The sequence below is a fragment of the Loxodonta africana genome, chromosome 13 (genome assembly GCF_030014295.1).
Source record: "Loxodonta africana isolate mLoxAfr1 chromosome 13, mLoxAfr1.hap2, whole genome shotgun sequence".
Taxonomy (NCBI): Eukaryota; Metazoa; Chordata; class Mammalia; order Proboscidea; family Elephantidae; genus Loxodonta; species Loxodonta africana.
Window position 1 is genome coordinate 91,743,949 of NC_087354.1, and position 16,540 is coordinate 91,760,488.

At 43.5% G+C, this 16,540-nt stretch overlaps 1 protein-coding gene across 1 annotated transcript; it reads right to left on the reverse strand.

Moving 5' to 3' along the window:
- Window positions 1–13,053: 13,053 nt before the first annotated feature.
- Window positions 13,054–15,306, reverse strand: TKTL2 (transketolase like 2). The gene has a single exon (XM_003418504.3). The coding sequence runs from the start codon at window positions 15,304–15,306 to the stop codon at window positions 13,429–13,431; it is 1,878 nt and encodes a 625-aa protein (XP_003418552.1). The 3' UTR covers window positions 13,054–13,428.
- Between the last annotated feature and the right edge of the window lie 1,234 nt (window positions 15,307–16,540).

Below are 16,540 nucleotides of genomic sequence, written 5' to 3' on the forward strand. Positions count from 1 at the left end.
CACCCTTCAGCTCCCTCCGCCTCCCTAAGGTCAGCTGATAGCATATGGTGGGCCTTTCTGGCCTGGCAAGTTCCCACCTGAGTCACTTCACTAGCCGAAACCCTCAGCTGTGGTCTGGAGGCCTCATCAAAGACATTTTAATCACTGGGGAAATTCTAAGGTTTTAGAGCACAAAGACAAAATTCTTTGGGTAAGGTTAATTTTAAACCCCATAGCACCAAATTCTTAATGATTTGAGTTCCAAATAGACAATTAGACAGACATACAAAAGATCGGTAAGCCAGATTTACACACACAACAGAGAATGTGTCTTTATAATCCATTAATCTAGAGTAATTTTCCTATGACACAGACACAAAGTCTCTGTGAATAGGAGTGGACCCCATGACACATTTTTAAATCCATTTATAGATATCACCAAATGATCAGATCAGGGTAGGCTTCTCTGGCGTGCAACTCATGTAGTAGCACAGAGCTCTACACTAGGCTTATGCTCTGCAGTTGTCACCTTGAAATTCTTATTAACTTTTCTGAGAACTGGATTCCTCAAAGCATGCAATTAGCTCCCACCATTTTTCTTTTTCAAGACATGTTGGCAATGCTGAGACTTTTATTCTATTATATAAAATTTAGAATCAATCTCTTTTATTCTCCTTTCCACAAAACGTGCCCTCCCCTACACAAACCTTTTGGTATTCTATCTGACTCATTCTGTCTTCATTTGAGAAGGATTGACATTTTTATCATCTTCAGCTTTTCTATCCTGGGAAAATAGTGTGTTTTGACATCTATTCAGGTCTCATTTTACATGCTTCAATAACATTTTATGCTTTCCTACAAATACAGCTTATACATTTATTGTTAAAGAAGCTATTTACTCTTTATGCACATAATATCCTTAAAAATTGATGCTTAGATAGCAAATCAAAATGTCTTCAGGAACCAGGTACAAAAAGGTTTGCAAAACAGATTTAAGGTAGTAGAGAGTGTGGAAAGGAAGCAGGGTGAATGTAATTGCCTACAGGGACTCAAATTCAGATTCAATGTAAAAAAAAAAAAAAAGAAAGAAAAGAAAACAAGAAGAAAGAAAAATATTGAGATGGAATAAGATGACCATTGTGGACTGAATTCATCCCTCAGACCAGCAGTTTGTTATCTCTAAGTTCCTTTTACAAATTGCCACTAACTAACTAAACCATTAGCTTTTAAGAATGTAACTTCTGACATGTTATTAATAATGCCTTTTCAAATAAAATGGTTATATCCCATTTCTAATATATCCAGTAGGATTAGAATGACATATTAACCTGAGAAGAATGAATTAATTTTGACTAAACGAAGACGGTTTACTAAGGGGCATCATGTCCCCAAATGCAAAAGGGAGATTTTTTTGCCCTGTACCTGCACACAAAATGTTTTGCTATTAAGAGAGTAGTTTTTACCTGCTTTGTGGAAATAAGTATCAAAAAGAAAAGAAGATATTGAAACAAAAGTAAATATAAGATTTATAATGGATATGTTAAGCATTGTCTCTTAAATGTACTATCTACACAGTAGAATGCACAATATGCTGCTATTAGGTTCACTTAAATCTAATAAGGACATGACAGGAATATGCAACATCAGAGATAGCGAGGCATGTCAAAACAAGCCAGCAAAGATGTGGTCTGCCAGTGACAAGGACTGGGGTCTTACGCTCAAGTGGAAAAGTTGCAAGTTTGTGCATTGTCCTGGAATTTTGTCACAAGCCCCTCCCCCCCAAAAGTCTCCTGGGAATCAAAACAAATAGTACAAAAAAATTTTTTAAATTGCTCTGTTATAAATGAACGTGGAAATTTTAACTTCCTTTGCTTCAAAATCATGCAAAGTATAATTTCATTCTACAGACACAAGTGAATGAGAGTACTCACTAAGTTCCTTCTCCCTAACTAGGATGCTGAAAATATGGAGAGTTTTTCAAAGTGAAAGATTTCTTCCCTGTAAGATTTTCATTAATCTTGAATATTTCATTTCTAAAATTTGTAGATAGATAAGGCATAGAAACTTGTCAGAACTTGTTGAATGGATGAAATAAGGTGCTTCCATCTTCAGTATTTACTGTTATTCTTTGCTTTGCTCTCATGAGACTCTCAGCAACAATGTTTTGACAATAGCTGGGAGATGGGAAGAAAAAAAAATATCAAACAAAAACTGTCGTCATTGCCACCACTCCAGTTTATAACTTGAATTCAGAATATATCCCTGTCTTAGGCTGGATTCTCTACAGAAGCAAAATCAGTGAAGCATCTCTCTCTATATATATAGAGAGAGACAGAGAGATAAAGAAAATGGCTCACGTGGTTCTACAAACTAGAAGGTCCCAAGTCTGTGGGTCAGGGTGGAGGTTTCCCCTGACTCATGTAGCTTCAGGGGCTGACAAACCAGGGATCACCAGGTCAGATAATAGATCTCTGGCTCACAGGCTGCAGGGGCCAACAAATCTCAAGATCAGCAGGTAAACTGGCAGGCTGCTGGCTCACAGACTGCGAAGGCTGACAAATCCCAAGATCAGCACATAAGCTCCTAGCTCAAGTCCCAAGACCCAGAGGTCAGATGAACAGGAGCCAGCTGCGGGATCCAGAGTAAGCAAAAGCCCGACAGCCTTGCCTGAAAGTTCACCTGTATTGGATGCAGGCCACACCCCAAGGAAACGCCCTTTCAACTGACTGGCTACAGCAGATCCCATCATAGAGGTGATGACATTATAACAGATCTCATCATGGAAGTGATTACATCATTATACGACTGCCAAATTACATCATAACTACCAAAGCCCTGAGAATTATGGCCCAATTAAGTTGACACACAACCTTAACAATCACAGTCCACCCCTTGTCAACTTGGTACCTGACACATCTCCTTAAACTACATATAATCTCTGAATAAAGATGAATGTAAAGTCATATCTGTGCTTAACATGATACAACTAACATGCGTACAACCAAAAAAGCACTAGCTCTGTTTACATCTTATATTTTATAAGTAAAGAAAACAAAAATTCTTGATGCACACATACAAGGAAGAAATACTCATAACTATTAAAGTCCTCGTTTCTGCAACTGGTCATGTGGTTGTAACTGATATTTAGAATTACCTTGTCCCACCACTTATTCTGTATTCCCTTTGCCTCAGCAAGCACCTCAGCTGGTCGTGGTTCTTTGCCTGATGGGGTGACCCAAGCCTTCATTCTTGAAGGGTCTGGGCCATTAGTAATCATGCCGGAATGGAGTTGCTGTAGTTTTCCATTGACTTTAATCACAGGGCATGGTGGCACTAAGAGATGCCCTAAGGGATCCCCTGCATTGCAGACATACTCTTCCTTACCTCCGTTATGTAATAGCAATCTGATTTCCTCTTGGCAATCAGTATTAATCACACCAGCCAATATGATAACTCCCTTCTTTGCCTGCTGATCCAGAGGCATGATGAGCCTAAAGTGGCCAGGTGGCATTCTTAACTTCCAGTTCAATGGAATCAGTGATGTGTCTCTAGGTATAAGCATGCCTCCCCTTGGAATTAAGACCTCTAGACACACAAAGCATAGGGTCATGGGAATCAGAAGCAAAAATTTTCCAAGTGGGTTGCAAGGGGTAAGGGTGAGTGGCACCACTCTCATTTCCACCCCTTAATTCCTGGACCCATGAATCTTGGCTAGGAAAGAAACAGCACCATACATTGAACACTGGTTTAGAACATATACAGCCTTCTGGAGAACATTGCCCCAACCCTGCAAGGTATCATCACCTAGCTGGGGCCATAACTGTGTCTTTAAAATGGCATTCTATTGTTCTATCAAGCCAGCTGTTTCAGGATAATGGGGAACATGGTAAGACCAGTAAATTCCATGAGCATGGGCCCATTGTCACACTTCATTTGCTGTAAACTGAGTCCCTGGATTTGAGATGATGCTGTATGCAATACAATGACAGTGGATAAGACATTCCGAAAGTTCACAGATGGTAGTTTCGGTAGAAGCACTTCGTATAGGGAAGGCAAGTCTGTATCCGGAGTGAGTATCTATTCCAGGAAGAAGAAAATGCTGCCCTTTCCACAACAGGAAAGGTCCCATGTAATGAACCTGCCTCCAGGTTGCTGGCTAATTACCTCAAGGAATGGTGCCACATTGGGGAATCAGTGTTGGTCTCTGCTGCTGGCAGATTGGACACTCAGAAGTGACTGTAGCCAAGTCAGCCCTGGTGAGTGGAATTCCATGTTGCTGAGCCCATGGATAACCTCCACCCCTGCCACCATGGCCGCCTTTTCATGATGCCATTTGGAATGACAGAAGAGACTAGGGAAAGAGGATGACTGCTCTCCAAAGAACATGTCGTCCTATCCACTTGATCATTAAAATCCTCCTCTGCTGAGGTCAGCCTTTGGTGAGCATTCACATGAGACACAAATATCTTCACTTCTTTAGCCCATTCAAAGAGGTCTATCCATATACCCCTTCCCCATACCACCTTATCTCCAATTTTCCAATCATGTTGCTTCCAAGTCCCTGATCATCCAACCAAACCATTGGCCACAGCTCATGAACCAGTATACAATCACACATCTGGCCATTTCTCCTTCCAAGCAAAGTGAACAAGGTGTACTGCTCAAAGTTCTTCCCATTGGGAGGATCCTTTCATCACTGTCCTTCAGCAAGATCACAGAAAGAGGCTATAATGCTGTCACTCTCCACTTTCGAGTGGTGCCCGCGTATCACGCAGAACCATCTCTAGACCAGGGATGAGTTTTCTCTTCCTCAGTCAATTGATCATAAGAAACTCCCCATGAGACCATAGGGAGATGAAAGGTAATGTGACGGGAGTGAAGACCACGGGCATTTGGGCCACTTCCGCATGCAACTTACTTGCACCTTCAGGTCCTGCTTGGGCCGGATCTCATATATACCACTCCCATTTAATGACAGAGTACTGCTGTGCACGTACAACTTTATGACTGTGGGTTCATGATGGGCAGCTCAGGCCACATGGTGACTTGGTGGCCCATGGTTAAGCGTTCAATCTCTACTAAGGCCTAGTAACAATTCAAAAGCTTTTTCTCAAAGGAGAGTAGTTATCTGCAAAGGATGGCAGGGCATTGCTCTGAAATCCTAAGGCTCTGCGCTGTGATTCACCAATAGGTGCTTGCCAAAGACCCCAAATAACATCTCTATCTGCTACTGGCACTTCAAACACCATTGGATCAGCTGGATCATATAGCCCAAGGGGAAGAACCACTTGCATAGCAGCCTGAATGTGTTACAAAACCTTCTCTTGTTCTGGGTCCCACCCAAAACTAGGAGATTTTTGAGTCATTTGATAAAAATGCTGGGGTAGCACACCCAAATGAGCAATATGTTGCCTCCAAAATCCAAAGAGGCCCACCAGACATTGTGCCTTCTTTTTAATTGTAGGAAGGTCTTATCCCTCACTTTAGAACACGTTTCCACATGCCCTACACAACTGTACCCCTAGAAATTTCACTGAGGTGGAAGGCACCTGAATTTTCATTGGATTATTATTATTTTTTTTTTTAATATCCCAACTTCTAAGACACAAATCTTTTACCCATAAGTTCAGAGTCATTGACGCCTCTTCCTTAGTAGGTCCAATCAGCATAATGTCAATAATGTAATGGGCCAGGGTGACGTGTTGTGGAAGGGATAGGTGATCAAATCCCCTATGGACTAAATTATAACATAGAGCAGGAGAGTTGATATACCCCTGAGATAGGACAGTGAAGGTGTATTGCTGGTCTTACCAGCTGGAGGCAAAGTGCTTCTGATAGTTCCTCAAAACTGGTATGGAGAAAAAGCCATTAGCCAGATCAATAGCTGCATACCAGGTACCAGGAAATGTACCAATTTGCTCAATCAATGAAACTACATCTGGAACAGCAGCTGCAATTGGAGCCACCACCTGGATAAGTGAACCTTGATCATTCTCTAAGATTTATCTGTTTTTGCACAGGCCAAATAGGTGAGTAGATAGGTGTCATGGATTGAATTGTGTTCCCAGAAAACATCTGTCAGCTTGGTTAGGTCATGATTCCAGTATTGTGTGATTGTCTACTATTTTGCCATCTGATGTGCTTTTCCTACGTGTTGTAAATCCTAATCTCTGCCTGTGGTTAATGAGGCAAGATTAGATTATGTTAAAGAGGATTGGGGTGGGATGTAACACCTTTACTCAGGTCACATTCCTGATCCAATATAAAGGGAGTTTTGCTGGGGTGTGGACTGCATCACCTTTTATCTTACAAGAGATAAAAAGAAAGGGAAGCTAGCAGAGTTGGGGACGTCATACCAAGAAAGCAGTGCCAGGAGCAGAGTGCGTGCTTGGGACCCAGGGTCACTGCACATGAGAAGCTCCTAGTCCAGGGTAAGATTGTTGAGAAGGACCTTCCTCTAGAGGCAACAGAGAGAAAAAGCCTTCCCCTGGAGCCGGCACCCTAAATTTGGACTTCTAGCCTACCAGACTGTGAGAGAATAAATTTCTATTTGTTAAAGCCATCAACTTGTGTTATTTCTGTTATAGCAGCACTTGATAACAAAGACAATGCGAATGTGGTGGGAATCATTCAAGTCCTTTGTGATGACAGCAATCTGTGCAATCTCCCCAGGAATGGGATCTTGCTTTTGGTTTACTACTTTTCTAGGCAGGGGCAGTTCTAATGGCTTCCACTTGGCTTTCCCTACCACTTACTCCACTTATCAGTGATTCAGTGTGGGGGTTCTGCCAGTTGCTGAGTAAATCTATTTCAATCACGCATTCTGTAATTGGGGAAGTCACTATACAATGGGTTCAGGGGTCCACTGGACCTTCTGTGAGAAGGACATGAGCTAAGACTCCATTAACCTAACTTACATATTCCCTGACTGGTGGGCCACTGTGACATTTTGGGTCTCCTGGAATTAGTGTCAGTTCAGAGCCAGTATCCTGTAATCCCCCAAAAGTCTGATTATTTCCTTTTCCTCAATGAAAGTCACTCTTGTAAAAGGTCACAAATCTCTCTGGGGAAGGCCGGGAAAAAGATTAACAGTATAAATTTTGGGCAGTGTAGTGGGGTCCTTCCTCAAGAGGGCCTGGCCTCTTCTTTTGTGGTGCTATAAACTTGTTCAAGGAATTGAGAGGCCATGACTCTATTCTGGCAATTCGAGTTAGACTGCTGTTCACTTGACCTAGAATTCTTCTGCTTGTATAGATTAAGTAAACATTTAGACTTCCTATCCATCACACTCCTAGGGACTCCATGGCTATGTCGCCAATACCATAAGTCAGACTATTCTGATAACTGCTTTGACTCCACTGTCCATTACAGTAACCATGCCCACCTTGTCTTTGCCAATTGAGTGCCATCACTTGGCATGAGGTCCAATCAGCCCCATTGTAGTTACATGTCTTAATTCAGTTACGGCAATTCCCACTGTCGAATCTGACTTACATAAAATAGCAGTCACAGCAGTCTTCAAGGATGCTGGGGCTCCCCCCACAAATTTGTTCCTCACAGTTGTGGTAAAAGGTGTGTCCTCTGGGCACTCTATGTGTGGGTCTGTGGGTCTAACCTGATAAATCCACTCTAGCAGGCCAATTTTCCCAAGCCTTTGGATACCTTCTCCTACAGTATACCAAGGCAGGTTTAGCACTTCAACTTGATTTAGTGTAGGCCACTGCATAATCCATGCTTCAGCAACCCAACCAAATAAACTATTAGATCCATTTCTAACTTCTCAAGCTGAAACACTGAGTGAAGAATCTGTACTTAGTGGGCCCATATCAATAAACTCAGAATGATCCAGCTTTATGTTCCTTACACCATTATCCCAAGCCATTCCCACACATATTCCCCAGTTTTCTGTTTGTACATATTAGGAAAGTCAAGCAGTTCTTTTGGAGTGAAGCATACCTTCTCCTGGGTCACACTTCACCTTTTGGGGCTACTGGAACTTAAGTCTAGTTATAAGTCTAGAGGGGCCCTGGTGGTGCAGTGGTTAATAACTAGGCTGCTAACCACTGGCAGTTTGAGTTCACCAGCAGCTCCTTGGCAACTCTATGGGGAAGTTCTACTCTGTCCTATAGTGTCACCATGAGTCAGAATTAACTTGACAGCAATGGGTTTGGTTTTGGTTGTATAGGTGTAGAAGCCAAAATGGGTGGTGCGGATGTGCTTTGACAAAATTCAGCATTGTCTTGTAAAGCGTCTGCCTGAGACAATGTTCCAGACGATGACTCAGACAAAGGTTCTTCAGACACAGCTGAGTTAATCTCATCACATAAGGGTGGGAGGGCTAATGGTTTTACTGGGGAGGGTGATTTAGCAGACAAAGGTGGAATAATCTCTTCATATGAGAGTGAGAGGGCTGATTATGCTGGCAGGAGTGATTCAACAGAATTCAGGGGCTCAGTGTTTACAGCTTCCTGATTATCTGCCCATACGTCCCTACCCAAATTTCAGGATCCCATTTCTTCCCAATCAACACCCTCACTTTAACTTCAGAGACCACTCAAGTTTGGGAATTCAGTCAGCATTGTAATTCAGCTACTCTTACAATAAGACTCTGGGTTGGGTTTTTGGCAATATCAGCTCTGTTACTACAAGAAATAAGGCTTTCTTTCAAGGCACAAATGGAAACTTTGAGGTCGTTTATGCAGTGCTTGAGCTTTGAATCTGAAGCCCTGAGCTCACCTCTTTCTTTCACTTTTTCTAGCAATAGTGTGTCCGACCAACCAACTTCCTTATTCTGACAAAATCGTAGAAAAGTATCAAACATGTGATCACCCAGAACCTTGTCTCTCACCAATAACTGGTCTATTGGTGATATTTTGTGTAATTGTATCACCACCTCAAGCCATGGATTAATACTGCCCTCTTTTTTCTTTACTACTGGAAGCAGAGTCATCATTTTTAAGACTAACCAGACTTGAGAACCAATTTAGAAAATTCGTCCTTACAATTTTGTTTCTCTAAACTCCATTCCCAGTACCAAATATCTTAGGCTAGGTTCTAGAGAGAAGCAAAACCAGTGAAGTGTATGTAAATATATATTTATACATATGTATATATAGAGAGAGAGATTTATATCAAGGAAATGGCTCACGTGATTGTAGAAGCTGGAAAGTCCCAAGTCCATGGGTCAAGCTGGAGGCTTCTCCTGACTCATGTAGCTGCAGGGGCTGGTGAATTCAAGATTGGCAGATCAGAACACAGGCCTTTGGTTCACAGGCTGCAGAGGCCAACAAATCCCAAGATTGGTAGGCTGCTGGCTCACAGACTGCAAATGCTGATGAAATCCAAGATCGGCAGGTAAGCTCCTAGCTCAAGTCTCAAGAACTGAGGTCAGATGAACAGGAGCCAGGCAGGATCCAGAGTGAGCAAAAGCCCACAAGCCTTGCCAGAAAGTCTACCTATGTTGGAAGTTGCCCAAAGCCCCAAGGAAACTCCCTTTTCAGCCGACTGGCTACTAACAGCAGATCCCATCATGGGGGTGATCATATTACACCAGATCTCATCATACAGCCAATTACATCATTATATGACTGCCATCATGATAAATGGAGAAAAGATTGAAGTTGCCAAGGATTTCATTTTACTTGGATCCACAATCAACAGCCATGGAAGAAGCAGTCAAGAAATCAAAAGATGCATTGCATTGGGTAAATCTGCTGCAAAAAAGGACCTCTTGAAAGTGTTGAAGGGCAAAGACGTCACCTTGAAGACTAAAGTGCGCCTCACCCAAGCCATGGTATTTTCAATTGCATCATATGCATGTGAAGGCTGGACAATGAATAAGGAAGACCGAAGAAGAATTGACGCCTTTGAATTGTGGTGTTGGTGAAGAATATCGACTATACCATGGACTGTCAAAAGAACGAACAAATCTGTCTTAGAAGAAGTACAACCAGAATGCCCCTTAGAAGCAAGGATGGTGAGACTGCATCTTATATACTTTGGATATGTTGTCAGGAAGGATCAGTCTCTGGAGAAAGACTTCATGCTTGGCAAAGTACAGAGTCAGTGGAAAAAAGGAAGACCCTCACTGAGGTGGATTGACACAGTGGCTGCAACAATGAGCTCAAGCGTAACAATGATTGTAAGGATGGCGCAGGACTGGGCAGTGTTTCTTTCTGTTGTGCATAGGGTCGCTATGAGTCAGAACCAACTCAACGGCACCTAACAATAACAACAACAACATGACTGCCAAATTACATCATAACTACCAAATCATTGAGAATCACAGCCCAGTCAAGTTGATACACAACCTTAACGATCACAATCCCTATGGATCAAAGTAACCTTCTAATTCCAGGCTTTACTTTAACAACAACAACAAAAAAAAGAATGAGACACAATAATTTATTGCTGGTTCATAGTGATTTCATTAAAATTGGCAATGCCAGGACCAGTACTTTGGAATGTTCCTTTGACATTCTGAAAGTTTTCACAACTGGCAATGTATGAAAACGTAAGGATGATGAGAGTAGAAAAGAGGTAATTATAAATGAGGATATTGGGAAGGATCACAGAGTTATTCTCAGGCAGATCAATTTTAGGAACAAAAACAAAAACTTAAGAACCTGAAAACAGATTGACTTAAAATCTTCCATGCCTACACAACCCTTGGAAACTCTTCAGGAGTATGTTCCAAGGTATGTTCACTTCAGTTTGGAGACTGTGAATGTAACTTGATAAAACTGGTTTACTGGAATCTCTTTAGCCTAACTTCCTAGAGAAATTTTAGTAATGTGATCTCTTTATATTGAAAATTAAAAAGAAATACAATCCAGGTATTGATTGTTATAAAAATGCAATTGGATTTTAAGCTAAGGTATAAAGTTAAATTATAAAATTAAGTTGTGTATTCATATGTATGTCATCAGAGGTTTCCAGTAATGGTGGATTAAGGAATGAGAATAAACCATCCTTAGAAAGACTAGAGAAAAAAACATTCTTTTAAATTTATTTGAAGGCTTGAGAAAGCTAGCAAGGAAATATCAATTACTTAGCCGTGATCTAAGAAAACATAACAATCCCAAGAGATGAGTGCAACATTTGAGGCCACTTTTCCTACTGGAGACATTTGCAGATTCTCAAGTATGACTTTGGCAGCCCTGTGAAGCTTGGTGCCAAAGTGTGAATGCAGGGCCTAGATGACATAGGAGCTGTCGTATGCCCTGCAAGCTTTGTTTTGGGACACAAATGTCTGCATCCTAGGAATAACTAACATTGGTGAGATAAATAACATCCCAATAAATGGAGGAATATACCAGGCTCATGGAATGAAGACTCAAAGCATCATCATCACAAACTTTGGCAGCCAGGGGTTAGCATCAGTCAGGCATGATTCTCTCCTAAGATTTCCATGGACACTTAATGGTCTCAGGACTAGAGAATATTCAGTATAACACAATTTTGATTTCATCTTACTTAAAGAGCTGTAGATGCAAGATAAGTATCACCTCCTATCTCTTCTCATTGGAGCTGATGACCACTGGTTTATGCCCCATGGAACAGGACCTTTTACAGAAGAGATTCTTAAGGGTTCCCTTGCCCTCCTAACAGAAAGATAATTTCTGGTGGTCTCTGAGATTCTGTTAGGTATTTAAAACACACACACAAAAACAACTAACCTACTATCATAATTAAAGGTGGGTTTACGCATGTTCGGTTGCAGACAGACCATTTTGCACCCCAAATTTATGTTATAAACAATAAAAGCTGAAGCTGTTCAGTACGCATACTCAAATTTTGACAAGCAATTTTTCGTTAGTATTTTATCTTTTTTCGTGTGTCTGAGTCAATGCTACCTCTGAGAGTATGGAAGAGATAAGGACAGACAATTGGTATTTAGCGGCACCCCATTCATGCATACATTTAAATTAATTGATGTTACTGGATTGAAATGGAGCCCTGGTGATACTGGAAGAATCAGTTACAGATTACTTGCTGACAAATATTATTGGATGTTTTTTGGGTGAGATAAGTGAGGTAAAACAATTCCTTTTGTTTATTTGCATTTCCTAAATTTACTACAGTGACCCCATATCAACTTTTTATTTTTACAAAGTAACTTTTAAATCATATGAAATAATCAGTTATGTTCATCTTCCCAAAGAGGAAACCAGCTCGAGGAAAATGGGCAGTAGTGGAATAAGTAGGCCCCAAGCACTCTGACTCCCAAACTGGTGTTCTTTGGCCGCTACCACACCTTCTAGAACAATTCCTGAAGCAAATGGGTTTGGGCTCCAAAGAACCCTAATAACCACTTAAGGAGGGCAATAAAAATAGCTGAAAGTAAGGCGTCTCTCTGTTGTTGTGTGCCGTCAAGTCAATTCCGACTCATAGTGACCCTATAGGACAGAGTAGAACTGCCCCATAGGATTTCCTAGGCTGCAATCTTTATCAGAGCAGATCACCAGGTCTTTTCTCCCTCGGAGGTAGCTGCTGGGTTCAAACCACCAACCCTTCGGTTAGCAGGTGAGCCACTTAACCACTGTGTCACCAGGGTTCATCTCCAGCCTGGTCCTTGGTTCAGGTTTATGGCTAGAAGACACACCTCTCACTGCTTTAGGTTTAGATGGAAGCTTCTTCCTTACTTACAGTTTCATCAGGGAGAAACTAAATCACAGGCACAGGTCAGAAACTAAATAAAGCAGACAGTGTTTAAATGCTTTATTGACAGTGACTTTAACCAGCATCCAGTTAGCGGTCTGGTTTGGTCTCTGAGAAAAGGAAACACTCTTGAAATCTCACAGAACAGTGTAGCATGCAGACCAGAACCGGTGATGCTTTGGTCCGTTTACAGAACAGTCACCGCAAGGAGAGCAGTGTTTTACGAGAGCTCTCACTGCTGCCCCGCAGTCTCCCAACTGCACAGGGGAGATGAACGCAAACACGGAAAGAAATTCCAAGACAACTGCAGTCAGACATTATCCAGGAAACTGCAGGTAGGATGGCACTATATAAAAGCCCCAACCTGGAACAATATCACACTGGTAGTGCTTCACAATCTAGGCTGTTGAAGTTTATACTTTTTTTTTTTTTACTTACATTACACACATGTAAGGAACTACGTACCTCTACATTGATCCCCAACTCACTTATCTGTAATTTTACCAGATAATTTTGTATTAGGTCGTTGTTTTGTTTGCTCTTTTGTTACTTAAAAGTTTATAACCCACTTTAATGATTCAAAAACGAAGTGACATTTATATACATAGTCACAGTTTAACAGAAAGGTAGTTAACTTGAATTTCTGAATTAAGAATGAAGAAAGCAGTTAACAGGCTCTGCTTTAGAAACAATAACAACAAAAGCACAATGGTATATATATGACAGTTTTGTTAACTGTTTTAAGATCAAAGGCCAAAGATTGACTTTTTTAAAAAAAAATCAGCTATTTTAGTTCATTAGCATGTGTTTCACAGCTGCTACGATGTGTTTGGCACTAATTCCAAACATATCCAACAACTCCCTAGGTTTCCCACTTCCAGGCACTCCTGCCACTGCTAGCTGATGAACAAGGATGCCAGGCTCCCCAGAGACAGCTGCACATGCAGCTTCCCCTAGGCCACCTTCTCGGTAGTGATCCTCCACTGTGAGAACCTGGTTGCCTGTGGCTTTTGCATTGGAGATGACAGTAGCAGCATCCAGGGGTTTAACGGTAAATGGGTCGATAATGCGGATAGAGATACCTTCTTCAGAAAGAACATCAGCAGCTGCTAATGCTTCGTGCAGAGTAACTCCAGCTCCGATAACTGTGACCTTGTCATTGTCACTGTGGCGGACAACCTTGGCCTGTCCAATCTCAAAGTTTTCTTGCGGGGCATAAATAACTGCAGTTTCCGGTTGGCTGGTCCGAATGTAGCACATTCCCTTGGTATTGGCAGCCAGACAAACAGCATGCTCTGTTGAGACGGCATCACTTGGATAGAAAATAGTGCAACTGGGAACGCTCCGGAACATAGCTAGATCCTCCAGGGCCATCTGGGAGGGTCCATCTTCACCAGTGGACACCCCGCAGTGGGAACCAGCAAGGTTGATGTTGGTTTGAGAGATGGCTCCCATCCGGATCTGATCAAATGCTCGGGTCAAAAAGGCAGCAAAGGTATTAACAAAGGCAACGGTTCGACCCCGTGCAGCACAGCCCAGTGCCACACTTACCATGTTTTGCTCAGCAATAAAACATTCAATGAACCTCTCAGGGTGTTCTTTCTTGAGTAACTCATAAAAGGTGGAGTTCTTTGTGTCACCATCCAAGACAATAACTCTTCCATTGGCACGGCCAAGTTTGGCCAGAGCCAAACCAAATGCTTTCTGAGTAGCTATCTTGTTGCCAACCCCATAAGCAGGTGGAGAGGTCATCTTTATACGCATGATGCTGATTTGAGGTGATTCTTCAACAAGGGATTTCGGCAGGAGACTTCTGTCGGTCTGCATCTGGCTCTCACTTAACTTGATAATTTCATCTGCTCTGTCTTTTGGCACTGGCCTTCCATGCCAATTTTCTGCATTCTCAACATCTGGAAGACCCTGGCCCTTGAAAGTCTTGGCAATTATAGCAGTGGGCTTGTTCTTCACTTGAGCGGCTTGCCAAAATGCTTGGCACAACGCCTCGACATCATGGCCATCCGCTAGGTAAGTGTTCCATCCAAATGCTTCACAGCGCTTCTCATGGACATCCGTGCAGTTCTCAGGTGGTGTGACACCACTTTGTCCCGAGCGGTTCACATCAAAGATTGCTACGAGATTGTCCAAGTTGTAGTGAGAAGCGAAGGACAAGGCTTCCCAGACTGAGCCTTCCGAGGATTCGCCATCTCCCACGAGGCAGAAGACCCGGTAGCTGGCCTTGTCCAAGTACTTGCCCGTATAAGCCATTCCACACGCAGCGCCCAGCCCGTGCCCCAGTGATCCGGTTGCCACGTCAACAAACGACAGTCTAGGGGTGGGGTGTCCCTCTAGGTCACAGTCAATTTTCCTCAAGCTCAGCAGGTCGGATTCTCTGATGGTGCCAGCCTCTGCCCAAGCGGCATAAAGGACGGGGGCAGCACGGCCCTTGGAGAGGACGAACCGGTCGTTGTCCGGGTGTTCTGGGTCTGTCTGTTTATACCTCATAGTGTGGAAGAACAATACCGACATGATCTCGGCGGCGCTGCAGCACGACGTGGGGTGGCCGGAGCCAGAGGCACAAGTGGCCCGGATGGAATGGATCCGGAGGCGGTTGGCCACGTCTCGTAGCACTTGTACGGTCGCCTCGTCCGGCGTGGCGTCGTCAGCCATGGCGGCGCTCAAGTCCTTCACCGGAGCGCAAACGCCGTCCACATGCCGGGCCCCCCCACGTGACCCTGCGCCTGGAGGAAGTGAGCTCACCAACGTGTGGGGGCTTTGCCGCGAGGGCGGGGATGGCGAGGATGCGCAGCGCTCGCCTGAGCCCTCGGCGCGCCCCGCCCCTCTGCCCGCCCCTCTGCCCGCCCCTCGCCTCGCCCCACCCCTTGAGGAAGTGAGCTCACCAACGTGTGGGGGCTTTGCCGCGAGGGCAGGGATGATGCGGTTGCACAGTGCTCGCCTGAGCCCTCGCCCCGCCCCTTGAGGAAGTGAGCTCACCAAAGTGTAGGGGCTTTGCCGCGAGGGCAGGGATGACGCGGTTGCACAGTGCTCTCCTGAGCCCTCGCCCCGCCCCTCCCCTCGCCTCGCCCCGCCCCTTGAGGAAGTGAGCTCAGACTTGTGCAGGGGCCTTTGCTGCGAAGGCAGGGATGATGCGGTTGCGCGGTGCTCACCCGAACCTCAGCCCGGCCCTCGCCCCGCCCCTTGAGGACGTGAGCTCGGCAACGTGTGGGGGCTTGGCCTCAAGAGCAAGGATGTGTAGTGCTCCCCGGTGCCTGAGCCGGTGCCTGAGCCGGTGCCAGCTCCCTTGAGGAAGTGAGCTCAGCAACCGGGGCTTCCCACACAGCCGGCTTTGGCGCTCCACCAGCGGCCGGTGAGGACTGAGCACCACCTCCTCCTGTGCGCACAGCGCCCCCTCCCGCCGATTTTTAATATTGTATCTGTCACGGTTCAACCGATAGACAAAAGTTCTGAAAGTTTCTTTGTACCTTTCCTCATGCTGTAAATTAAAAAAAGGACTTTCTTATATCTGTGTATATTATTTTTTTATGCATTAAGCAAATACCAAGACATCTTCACTGTTTATGGTAGCACATCAATAGAAAGAACCCAAAATCACTTTAACGATACAGGAAAATGATCTTAACAGAAACCTTCTGAGAGCAACTGAGAATTCTGAATCTCAGACTTTTAGAGAGAAATACAATGACTGGCTTGATCAAAAGTTACAGAAGGAACAAACCAATGGCAGAATATCTAGTAACTCCAGTTTTCCCAGTATATTCTAAAATACTATTACTGTTACCACAAATAATTGTTAAAACAAAATGTGTTTACTTTATTAAAAAACTAAATTTGTGCCATTGGGCTCTTCTGACAGGCAAAGGTTAAAAACTGTCATCAAAAACAA

Bases quoted from the DNA above. Each gene is read 5' to 3' on its own strand.
- TKTL2 (XM_003418504.3), bottom strand. From the start codon at position 15,306: ATGGCTGACGACGCCACGCCGGACGAGGCGACCGTACAAGTGCTACGA.